General features: G+C 38.2%; 1 protein-coding gene across 1 annotated transcript in view; it reads left to right on the top strand.

Moving 5' to 3' along the window:
• LOC117399611 (collagen alpha-6(VI) chain-like) overlaps window positions 1-12,738 on the top strand; it is a 68,254-nt gene that overhangs the window by 52,123 nt on the left and 3,393 nt on the right. Inside the window, exons 28-36 of the mRNA XM_033998901.3 lie at window positions 793-828; window positions 1,922-1,984; window positions 5,992-6,054; window positions 6,682-6,717; window positions 6,815-6,851; window positions 7,078-7,089; window positions 9,354-9,847; window positions 10,194-10,290; window positions 11,977-12,654. Of these exons, the coding sequence (XP_033854792.3) occupies window positions 793-828; window positions 1,922-1,984; window positions 5,992-6,054; window positions 6,682-6,717; window positions 6,815-6,851; window positions 7,078-7,089; window positions 9,354-9,847; window positions 10,194-10,290; window positions 11,977-12,654 (1,516 nt within the window). The remainder of the gene's footprint in view (window positions 1-792; window positions 829-1,921; window positions 1,985-5,991; window positions 6,055-6,681; window positions 6,718-6,814; window positions 6,852-7,077; window positions 7,090-9,353; window positions 9,848-10,193; window positions 10,291-11,976; window positions 12,655-12,738) is intronic.

Here is a 12,738-nt window from a genome sequence, read left to right as displayed (position 1 = left end):
TGAATAATATAGCGTTACACGTCCCCATGTGTTGCTACAACTGTTTAAATAACGTACCTGTAATTTTTCTTTTCATTGTTAACATCCTGACAACTTTTTACACTTAGAACTTTAAAGTCTGTTTCAAAGGTATTTTCAAAATGGCCGCTCTAGTGCACTGGGGTTTGAGATCTGTCGCAGGAAGAGCGATTAAAAAACAAAACAAAACAAAAAAACATAACAACAAGTCCTCTTGTTTCTCTGTTCCATACCACATCATGGTATCGGATTGTTGCTGTGTGGGCAATAATCCTTACACTATCAGTGCACTAGAGCTGACATTTTGAAAAGAGCTTGGAAACAGACTTTAAAGTTATAAGTGTGAAAAGTTTAATGTTCATGAAGTATCCTGTTTATATACTCTCCTTCTGAAGACTACTGTATTTTTTAATTGTGCGTCTTTGTGTATGAACAAAATGCTGGCCACAGATAACCATTATGTTACATTATAGAATTACGGAACAATGTACGTTTACAATTAGGTTTGGGCAACGTACTTCTGTTGGTTTGTTTAGTGTCATCCTACGAACATTGCCCTATGTACAGAGGGCTCTGCCAAGTTGTTTTGTTTACTGTAGGCAATGTGAGCATAAGACTCTATAAGACTCGACTTCAGAGAAGTCTTGGTCTATAAGTCTTATTGTTATGGAATTTTCTTGTTCAGGAATATAGAGCTAAGATTATAGGTCCTGTAGGAACATGCACAATTCTACCAGTAAAACAATTGACCATTGATGCTTTGTGTTCAAACAGGGAGATTTAGGATTCCCAGGATATCCAGGACCACAGGTATTTAACTCTATGCATATTCATCTTATTTTTAAGCATCCCTGTGCAAATCTGCTACCGCCATTACTTTTTGCTTTCCGGATGATAAAGACCAAGCACTTGAAGATATGGGCCTCATACTTTTGCTGATGATATGTACAGTTTGATCACGGATATCGAACAAGAAAAATTTACTCTTTTGTGCCTATTTTGAGAAGCTGATGCCCACACAGTGTCTAAGCCTCATGTGTCAAAAACTATTTGAGGTACTGCCCTCATACAGTATTTGCAGGATTATACAAACCCCCCATGCTAAAAGTATTGGTGACCATGCCAGGACAAGTTTTATGTATTAAAACAGTACACTTTCAGTTATTCTTTTAATGTTTGGTACATAGCTGTATTGTTTTATTTTCTCACTTAAGTTCCATTACAGGTATTGTACAGTAAAACCCTTTCACTGCCACTTCATTTTAACCTCAGTGATACAGACCCCACACTTTGGTAAAGTCTTTTCATAGTTGGCACATAACTTAATTATCTCAACAAAGTTACATTGTAGGTGGAGTCCAGTGAACATTGCCATTACAGTGCCAAACTGTTTTAACTTCTGGGCAAGGTATTGTTACAGACACACTTTTAAATAGTATTTTAACAGCTGGACATTAAAATGATATACAGATATGGCCAAAAGTTCCTAGAATTTTAGGCTTGAGACATAATAATAAATTTGAAAAAAACAACTATATGAACATAATTTATATATTTTATTTAATGTCATGTAATCAAAGAAACTATAAAAAGTCTACCAGAAGCCATAATAGTAGTATATTATTTCATGTTAGATTTCAAATTCCAGTTTTTGTCAGCTTTTCATTAAGTATATGGAAAACTACAAAGCGGTATGTAATTCAATACTGTATGTTAACATAACATTATTCAGCAATAGCTGTAGATCTTTTTTCATATATTCATTATTCTTCATGTTTACAAACCATCTGATATAACATACCCCTCTTAAATGGTGCCAAGGGAGGTGCAATGTGTTGTTTCTTTTCTTTTCTCAAGCATTGAATTACTCATAATAACTGCTGTTTGTATATCTGTTCTTAAGGGTAGTCATGGTGACCCAGGTAATCCAGGAGTAGGTGGTCCAAAGGGAATTCGAGGACGAAGAGTGAGTAGAGAATGAATTAAGAAGGAACTTGAAGTGTGAAAGGTTTTGTTTATGGCTGTGTAGGTGTATTTAGGGAGATTTATTACGGAAAGAATAACTATTCACTATTCTTTAACTTTTCATTTCCTCCAGCTGTGGACTTCGAAGCCAACGCGTTCCTAACTTTATATTTTTGGGAGCTAAGTGGTAATTCAGTAACCTCTCGGCACAATAGACTTAGTCTCTGCTTGAGAGAGGTTCAGGACAATGGCTAAGGGGGTCAGGTGTGCTCCCATGGTGCCAATCAGCTTGGAGATGCTTTATTGTGTAAAGTGCAACATTACCAATGTTGTAGCCAGATCTGCAGATGTTGTCTCCAGATGTCTCAGGGCCACTGGTGGCTTGTCATTTTTACTATCGTCAAACACAGCACAGCAGTGATGGGATTGGTAGAACCTTTTTGTATTTCGGGGTGCTGGAGCTGGGGCTCCTCCCTTGTGTCATACTGCTAAAATACCTGTCAGTCACCCTAAAATGACCTGTCAGTCACTCTATTTAAACTGTAGCCAACTCCCTAATTCTTGTCTTGTTTTTCAGTTTGCGTTTATCACGCAGATTTGCTGACTCAAACTTAAAACAAAAACTTTGTTTTCAATCTGTTTAAAATGACTACTCACCCGAGACAGCTTTCGTTTTCATCTGACTCCAATGAATATTTTTTGTCTCGTTCTGGCTGTCTTCCTTCAACAAATAATCCACCAAAAAAACTCTCTTCCCGTCCTGCTTCTCCTCTATCTGACAATGCTGCCAAAGATTTCCATCAAGCCTCCACCATTCCTGCTGATTCAATCTCCACTCATCCAGCTGTGCCCAGCCTCGCTGTCTCAGCACCCCAAGCTCAAGAAGCTCTCATTCCACTCTAAACCCATTAACCACTCCCGCAATTTCCACGTGGAGCGCAAGCAAGTCCAAATTTGTCACTCCCGTGAGAATAGCGTGCAGGGGGTTCTCTGTGCATTTGCAAAGTCTCTCACATCTTGTTGGCGTGCTAGATTAAATGCATTATATACACTCCTATAATCTGCAGTTTTGTTTTTCACTGGCAGATGGCAGCTGTCCCTTAGAAATGTGCTTGACAGACTTGCTCTTCTGTAAATAACACAGCTGAGAGTGAAAAATGGATGCCTGTATCTACAGAGAATGAGATGAGGATATTTATTTATTTGTTGGTGTTACAGGGGGTTGTAAGGAAACTTTGTCAGGATTGGTACTGGTCAAAACAACCTAATTATTTATGTACCTGCACTTTACAGATAATAATGCATATAACAGCAATACACACCTGTTCCTGAAACTGAAAGATACAGTATATGACTTGATTGAAAATGTGCGACGCTAGTTTTCTGATGTATATCTGCTAGATAAAGACGATAGAATTGTTATCAGATTTTTAACGATATCAAGCAACTCATTCATCCTCTTTCCACCTCAATTACTACAGTATCTGATTGCCTAGATGCGCTAGATAGCAGGATCACTCGCTTGGAACCAGCAGCCATTACTTCCTCATCAGTGGCACCAGCAGCAGTGCTTGTCTCTCCTGCTGCCTCAGCCACACCCACACCTGCTCTGCTCTGTTTGTTAATTATCTAATTATTGGCCTTTCTAATAGTTGTTCTACTGGTTTAAAATCCATCCCTTCCTCTGTGGTTTGTAAAAAACCTCCAGTCTACTAAAAAAAGGAACCAGAAGTCATCGACTCTCTCATCAATCCCTTCCCCTCAAAGGTCTCTCTTCTCAGCAGTTGGCGTCCCCCTCTCAGAGGAGAAAACCATCTGTCAGCTCCACTCTCTTTCCTAGATCAACCATTCCATTTCTAAACGGAACCTTCTTTCACTCCTGGGACATTTCAATTTTGCAATTCGCATCATTCCTCAAGCTGAAGCCCAGAACGGCCTTTCTTTGTTTTAAGATTACTTAATTTCAGCCCCCCGCGACATCTCATCATACGGGTGCTTTTACTATCGGTTTTGGTGGAATTTTTCTTAATCAATGGTTCTCAGATGTCTGACCTCCAGAAATCAGAAATCTTCCTCCTCAGCTTAAATCCATAGCCTTACTTGAGACTGCTCAGTTCAGATGTCTGGCTCCCTCAGCTCAGCCTTTCCCTTTACCCATTCCTCCATTCAGCGAACAGATTTTCAACTAAATTCCTCCATTTGCAATCTTCTGACTTCAGCTGAAGATTATATGGCCAATGCCCTTGCTCCTTCTACCTGCTCCTTCTATTCAACCGGCTGGTCCACTTTCACAACCTTCTGCAATCAACATCACATCTCTCCTTCTTGCTTCAACCAGGATTTCATTCTTTCTTTTCTCGTTAATGCAAAAGACAAGCTGCATCTCTCCCTGGGAACTGTCAAAACTTATCTAGCTGGAATTCAATGTCATTATCGCCTATCATGCATTTCCTTTCCTCCTCTCTCATCTATCCCTGCTGTTCGCCTTGCAAAAAGTTATGGCAAAAAGGAATGGCAAAAAGTTTCCCTCCTCTTTCTCCTTCCTGTCTCCCTTTCACTTCAGATATTCTCTATCGCCTCATCTCAATTCTGCGCCAAGATTTCTTTTCTCCTTTTGATGATCTAGTCATGAAATCCCTTTGTCTTTCTGCATTCGTTGGTTGTCTTTGCTGCTGTGAGTTTGCTGTCCCCTCCCCCTCAAGTTTTCCATCCCTGGGCCTTCGTTCCTGCGACCTCTCTCATTCCTGACTACGTTTGTCTATGCATTTCTAAAACAGATCAGCTACAACAAGAGCAATTTGTTCAGCTGTGCAAACTCAACTCACCTCTTTGCCCTTATTCCTTTTTATCCCACTATCTTTCCCGTCACACCCCTCTAACCCATCCGATCCTCTCTTTATCAACTCTATAACAATTCTATTATAACAATCTTTCCTCACTCATTTCTAAAGCTGGTCTTCCTCCCCAATTGTATCCCCCCCATTCATTCAACAAAGTTAAAATCAACCAGTCCTTAATTAATAAAATGGGGCATTGGTCTTCCTATGCAGTGGACTCTTACATTTGCTCTTCTCTACTTGATATTATTTCTGCTCAACAAAGTATTGCTAGCATGCCCGGAGTGGGGGCCATCTCGCCACCATGACCACCAGAGGGGCCCCCCTACAAAAAGGTTTTTTTTTCCTCTCCGCCAAGCGGTCAGATTATTAAATTAAAAAAAATATTATTGTAATTAATCACAAACTAACATTTCTAACAAGCACACTTCTCTCTTCTTTGCATTGGTGGTGTAGTTGTGGGGAGCCAGGGGCCCTCTTTTGGGGGCAAGTGAAGCTCACTTCCCAACCTTGGAGGCCAACAACATCGACTAGTCCTCCTGCTGGTCAGAGGGGAGCCCTGGCCAAAACGTTTCTAAGTACATTTCATTTTCCATTCTCTTGCTTTAATCTATTCATTTGCACCTATGCCAGTCTCCCCCTCCTTCCATGCGGCCTCGGAGTGTCAGCCGAGTCTGACCTCTCTCAATTAGATGTCTCAGTAGGCCAGTAGGACCTCAGTTTGTCCTTTATCCTTCCTTAGTTTCCCCTTGGGGGAAGTTACCTTGCTTCCTGGCCTTGGAGGTCAATCAGTTCGGCCTCACCTCAGCGAGGGCGGTTCTCCGAGTAGTCAAGGGGAAACCCTTATTCTGTTACTAAAGTCACAAGCACTTAGTCTCCTGCCTCATGAAATTGCCATTCAACTGAATTTGAGTTTCCCTAAAGTGGCTTAATGCTGCGTTCCTTTACAAATTCTGCACAGGTTAGCAGTATCTATAGGTGTCTGTAGCTCTTCAATAAAAAATATTTTAAAATTATCTAAGGTTTATAATGGGGGCCAATTCTACTTCCGATAAAGTCTTCCTAGGAAAGAAAAAATAAAATAGATTCAGATCTGTTTACATTTGCTGTTTTGAATTCAGATAATTGCAATGTTATAATAAACATTACAAAACATGTTTGTTATATCTAGGGTGAAAGCGGTCGTCAGGGTGATCCAGGTAGTCCAGGAGCCCCAGGATATCCGGGTCGCAAGGTAATCAATACAATGCTGCGTGATTTGATGTGTTGGGAAAACTGCAATGCACCATTTTAACACCAGGTGTCATAATATCAGTTACATTAAAGTCTCCAAATCAATTGGGCCTAGGGGGTGTTCAGATAACCAAATTATTCTAATAATCGAATTACAGCTGTACAATTGTTTCAACGAGCCTATCAAAAAAGCTCCTAAAATATGCAATTCAACCCCTTTATCTCTAAATATATAACTTAACATACAGCACTGAACTGTACTGTATCAGAGAATGATAGCTAAATAGTGTATTTTCTATGACAACAGGGCAGAAGAGCACAGCACACAACACAACAAGTATAATGAACACGGTTTTACTGTACTTTACAATGTACTGTACAAATTCAATTTGGGTTTGCTGCTGCTTAAATAGAGATTTAAATACACAGCCATGTTTAAAATCCTCAAAGGGTATATGGTAAAAAAACAAAAATACAACAGATTCAGTAACAGCAGAGCAATACATTTATATGTTTAACATTTTCATATTCATTTATTAATTTATTTATGTGGCAAATTATATTAAAAGAAGAAATGTATATTTGAATACACCAACTATTTTATATCTCTGTTTTCTTTTTTTTCTAGGGGCCTAAAGGACCAAAAGGAACAATGGCAATGACAGTAGGTATTAGCTGTATCTGCTGATAACAGCACTTTCCAGTTTCATTTCAGGAACGTTAATTTTCTGACATTACTTTTTTTCCTTTTTTAAACACAGGAATGTGAACTAATCACTAACATTCGCAAGAATTGCCGTAAGTGTCCAGTATATATATATATATATATATATATATATATATATATATATATATATATATATATATATATATATATATTTATTCTCCTGCTTACCAAGTTGCAAAACATTTATTCAAAGCAGCGCTCCCTGTTGGATGTCCTTTAAATTGCTGTTTGTTGTTATTTGCTGTTTATTGTTATTAAAATTAATCATGTTTTTTTCTTTCTTTTCTTTTCTTTTAGCCTGTTCACAAGGTAAGTTTCTTTTTTTTTTACTTTATTAATTAAAAAAACAATATTCTTACACAGTAATCCTTTGTGGAAGGCCATTCGGGTCAAAAACGCGTTATTTAGTACATGATTTCAAATATTTAGTACACATAATAATTTGGAATTCTAATTATTACACTTACTACACTTTTCAGTCAGATCACTGAAAAAGAAATGAGGCAATTAATTAAGAAAATAGTATGTGTAATAAAATATCCAATTAAAATTTGCTTTACATTTTAAATTGACAAAACAAACAACAAAAAACCATCTGGCTAATATAAACTGAATCGTGTCACAGTCGACATTGTCTGTCTCAAGAAGTCGGCATAGGGTTACCAGATTTCCATTTCCAAATCTGGACATATTTTTTTCTTCAATTCAGTGTATGGTACTCTAAAAACATTTACAATAGCAAAACTGGGAACATTTTACAATTTTAATGTTTCCCACCAGGACCAAAAATCTGGGCTGAAAACTGTGAAAATCCTAGTTTTTCTGATACACCGGGTAACCTTAAATCAGCATCACTTAGCAAATCTATAGTTGCACGATATAAGAAAATCTCTCGCTGCGTTATTTTCCAATTTCCTTATTCTTGATGTTATCCCGAAGGTGATTGGCTACTCTTGTAGTTACGCTGTGAATACAAAGTCATTACAAACGACTACGTCAGCATGACTAGATACTCCTGTAAAATGACCAGCTCTTCTGTAAAAATGCGTAGTTAATATATTTAGAACACATACTATTTCATGTATTCTGATTGGTCCAAATGTACTAGTAATGCGTTTTTGACCCGGATGGCCTTCCATACATATCCGTCCTAACCGTTTATCTGCCACCATCAATCTATTCAGCAACATCACAGCGCTAATCCAAATGGCTACAGGAAAGCAAAAGTGAGTTGTGTTTACAGTTGAAAGGTTTTTTTTTTTGTAAACCTATGCATTTTGCCACTGTGTAAAATACCCAGCACTAGTGTAAGTGTATACAGCACTGTGGCAGGGCAGGGCTGCTGCAAAACCAAAGCCAACTGGGCTAAAGAAGCCGAAATTCGCCAAGCAAAGTTTTCGTACACTGTGTTGTATGTGCTTTGTGCGCTGCCATTGTTGGTAGTGTCACGTGAGCTGTTCGGTGTGTTGATATGTAAATAAATCCTGTTCACCTGCTGGGCGTATCAACTTCAGCCTGTGTCTCGATCTTGTCACTCAGTAGCGAATGTACACACGCACTCGGCAGACAGCTAACCTGTCACAAGCGTTAATAGCCTGTATCTTTCTAAATAAAGGATTTAGGGGAGCTCCCTTATAAAAGCTGAATCAAAGCAATAATAGTGTGAATATAGTAATTGTTACAGTTGTGTATAATGGTATTTAAAACAGGATTCATTTAGCAGACTTTTTACATATCCGCCCATAGTCTGGTCCCACCGCAGTCAGATACGCAACGGGCTACTGTATGTGGAATTAGCAGAAGGTCATCAGTGTAAACAAACCTATATCTCTATATTGAGCATGATCGTAGCTGGCATAAATCACACCCTCTGACTGGCTGTCTACTATACATTAAAAATTGATTCAACACACCTTAGTTGAGTACAGCTAGACATGATAGAGTTTACACTCTTTTGGGACAGCTTCATCCCCATTCTGGGGCCCTAGCTTCTGGACTAGAAGCTGTTCACATTGGATATAAAAACCAAAAAAGTAACTAAAAACTGATTTCCCTTTTGTTACTTGAGCCAGATTCCATCAAAGGCATGATAAGCTGGTAAATACACCCCTTGAGACAGATGGAACTTTCAGATAGGTTACCACTTACAAAGCAAAGCAAGTCCAGACTAAAAACATATTTGTATACTGTGGCTTGTAGCATTTAAGTCTGATGTATGGGGAGGAGTCAAGACTGGGCAGGATTGGTTTAGTTGTGCTGTTTTTTTTTTCTCTTTAATTTTGCTTCATTGTAAAGGGTTCCAACATGGTGATGCTTTATTTTTATAGTTTTACTGTGAAATACCTGAGGATGACTTATGACAAAAGGCTTTATTATTATTATTATTATTATTATTATTATTATTATTATGTACAGTAGTCATGCATATTTTCAGTTTGTTATGTATCAATAACATTTAGATGGCTTAGTGTACCATTTTATCAGGCAAGAATGGTAAAATAATACCAATAAACATGTACAATACTTTATATATTTGTATAGTTTACATTATTGTATTCCTTCTGTTGTATTAGGAGCACGTGAATGTCCAGTGTATCCAACAGAGCTGGTGTTTGCTTTGGACATGTCTGCTGAAGTAGACACCCAATCGTTTACCAGAATGAAGGAAATGGTTCTCAGTATTCTAGGAGATTTGTCATTCAGCGAAAGCAACTGTCCGACTGGAACACGTGTGTCACTTGTGTCCTACAGCTACACCACCAAATATGTAATCCGGTTCAATGACCATCACAATAAGAAGCAGCTTTTGAAGAGTGTTAAGGAAATTCCTCTAGAAAGGACCACAGATAGACGAAATATTGGTGCTGCAATGAAGTTTGTGGCAAGAAATAGTTTCAAACGAATTCGTAAGGGCGCCCTGGTGAGGAAAGTGGCCATCATTTTTGCTGATGGACCATCCCAGGATGCTGTTTCCATCAGTACAGCTGCACTGGAGTTCAGTGCCGTAGACATCACACCCGTGGTCATTGCTTTCCAGGACCTTCCAAATATAAAGCGTGCATTTGCGGTAAGGCGTTATTTTGAGAAACTTGTATGTGGTATAAATATTTTGTGTGTGTTTTTTAAAACACATTTCTTATTATTATTTAACAATTACAATAAGACCAGTACTTTCCAAGTCCCTTTCGAAACAAATATGCTTGACTTCAATGTTATAATAAGGCACTTCAGCCTTGGGTACAGACCTTAATATTGTATTTAAACTAGGAACACCATTTACATAGCTTCATAATGGAGTTATAGAACTTGGAGATTATAATAAATGGAGGGGGAGTTGTTTTTTTTTTTTTTAAACAGATCACCTTGTTTGTAGAAACAAATTACAAATAATTTATTGTTTTGGTTGCTAAAAGATTGATGACACTGGAAGGTTTCAATTCATCAATATCTCAACTGAAGAGGATCCCAAAAATATGTTGGAGAACCTTAAACTGTGTGTACTTTGTTATGGTAAGTTGATTTAATTAAATGGTCTAAGAATAATAACAATGGTGTATGTGTGTATATATATACTGATGCACAAAAGAAACGCAACACTCAGGTCTAATGGATTTAATCAAATATTTTAAACACAGATATCAAACAAAATCACAGAAAATGTGAACAAAAATACAGATCAAAGAATCATGATAAGTTTTCAGTATGAACGGTGTCCCACTGTCAAAATGAAAACATTACAAAGTTAGTATCGGGTATGACCTCCCTGAGCATTAACACAATCCTGGCAGCGTTGACGCATAGACCTGATCAGCCTCTGGATAGACTGCTGTGGGATGTTCCGCCACTCTTCCTGTGCAGCTGCAGCCAACTGGCGAAGGTTGGCTGGTCGTGGTCGTCTCCTGTGGATGGCACTGACAATTTGGTCCCACAGGTCAGGAGAAAAAGCTGACCATGGCAAGACCTCGACAAGGAACAATACTACTCAAACAATCAACAAGCCTATCTGCTCAATATTTAAAATGCAAATAACATTATGTATGTGCCCAATGAGCTATTAATGTAAAACTTAGATTGCTGTGTTTTCATTGTGCATCAGTATACAGTATATATGATACAAATGTGCATCTGTGTAAGCTACAGGAATTTATAGGCTTGCTATTACATTGTACACAACAAAATATATAGAGCATGGGTTTCCAATCCTGGTCCTGGAGGGCCGGTATCCCTCCTGGTTTTTGTTCCAACTGTACCCTAAATTACTTAATTGGACCAATTAAGCTTCTAATTAAGTAATTTAGGGAACAGTTGGAACAAAAACCAGAAGGGACACCTGCCCTCCAGGACCAGGATTGGAGACCCCCGATATAGAGGATACTGAGTGATAATTCGTGGTATACAGCTTTTATGAGCCGTAGGAGGATGTCCGTGACTCGTGGTTTATGTAAAGACATCCCCATAAGGCGAATACAATCATTCAGTATTCTGTTTCTACTACAAGTATATTTTTAAAAATAAATATCAATAAAATGTGTACATTTTTTATATTAAAAAAAAAAAGAATTCAGGGATTATTTTACCTGGCGGATCTTTATTTTCATTTTCAAAAGACTATGCATCGACGCAGATTATTTCGAACCATGTTGTGGCTTCTTTTCAACCGACTTTTTTAGATTGAGGCCGGTGATAGATTGCCTACTAAGTTGTAAGCTGTTCAAATAAGTCAGGCAGAGGTAGATCGGTAACTGGCATTTCTTGACTAAGCTCGTTCTCAATCGTTCTTAAGCAGTATTGTTTGAACTACCAAAACACAGGTCTGTCCTGAATTTCAGAAGTGTACCACTGGATTGGAATGCAAGCACACACATTTGAAACTAATCCCTGTAAGCATGTTTTCCACTTATGTTATCACATTTAAGTGACATAAATAAATTACTTTGCAAGCCAATTTCTGTGGTATACTTTATTCCTTATATAACACAGTAAGTGTTATTATTAACATCAAGGACATTCTGGATACAGTATACTGTACAGTGAAGAAAGCACGGTTCAAGTGGTTTATCAAACTAGAACTTAAATGTGTGTCTTAAGCACAGTGTTTTGTATATTATGTGTTACATTTCATGTTAAAGAAATAAAGCTGGTAAAGATATTGAAAATACAGTAAGGCTTATTACACTTATTTTCTTCTACTTCTAGATACTTGCAATCCAAACCCATCTTGTCACAAAATAAAGACCCGGCCTTCTCCTGTACAGATGGACATGGATGTGGCCTTTCTTCTTGACAGCTCACGCACCATGAGCAGCGATGACTTTGAAAGGTCCAAGGAGTTTCTTCACTCAGTATTGGATCAGTTTGTAATTACCAACAAGCCGAGAACCTCGGATCCTGGGGCTCGGGTGGCTCTTGTCCAGCATGCTTCCTCAGGTTATACCCAGAGAGAAGAACAAAACCCTGTCAATCTGGAGTTTGATTTTGTTACCTACAGCAGTAAGAAACAAATGAAGAGACACATCAAGGAATCCTTGTACCAACTACAAAGCGATTCTGGAGTTGGACATGCTGTGGAGTGGACCATTAACAATTTGTTTTCAAAGTTGTCAAAAGCCAGGAGCACTAAAGTTATATTTACCATACTTGGAGGAGACACTAGTTTTTGGGACAAGAGGAAGCTGGCTGAAATAGCACTGAACGCTAAGTGTCAAGGATTTACTATTTTTACATTGACCTTTGGTGGTCCTATCAATGACACTGAGTTGGAACAGCTTGCAAGTTTTCCTTTTAGTCACCACTCATGTCAGCTTGGAAAAGTTCTTGACCTGGATATGGATTATGCACTGAAGTTTACGCATGCTTTCTTCAGCCTGGTGGCAAGTGAGTGTAATTCTCAACATCAGTATATCTACTATTAGATGTGGTACTCTGGTATTCTCAACAGCGTTAATTATTAAAATATAT

Source organism: Acipenser ruthenus, chromosome 4, assembly GCF_902713425.1.
Source record: "Acipenser ruthenus chromosome 4, fAciRut3.2 maternal haplotype, whole genome shotgun sequence".
NCBI lineage: Eukaryota > Metazoa > Chordata > Actinopteri > Acipenseriformes > Acipenseridae > Acipenser > Acipenser ruthenus.
This window is presented reverse-complemented; position numbering and strand designations above follow the sequence as displayed.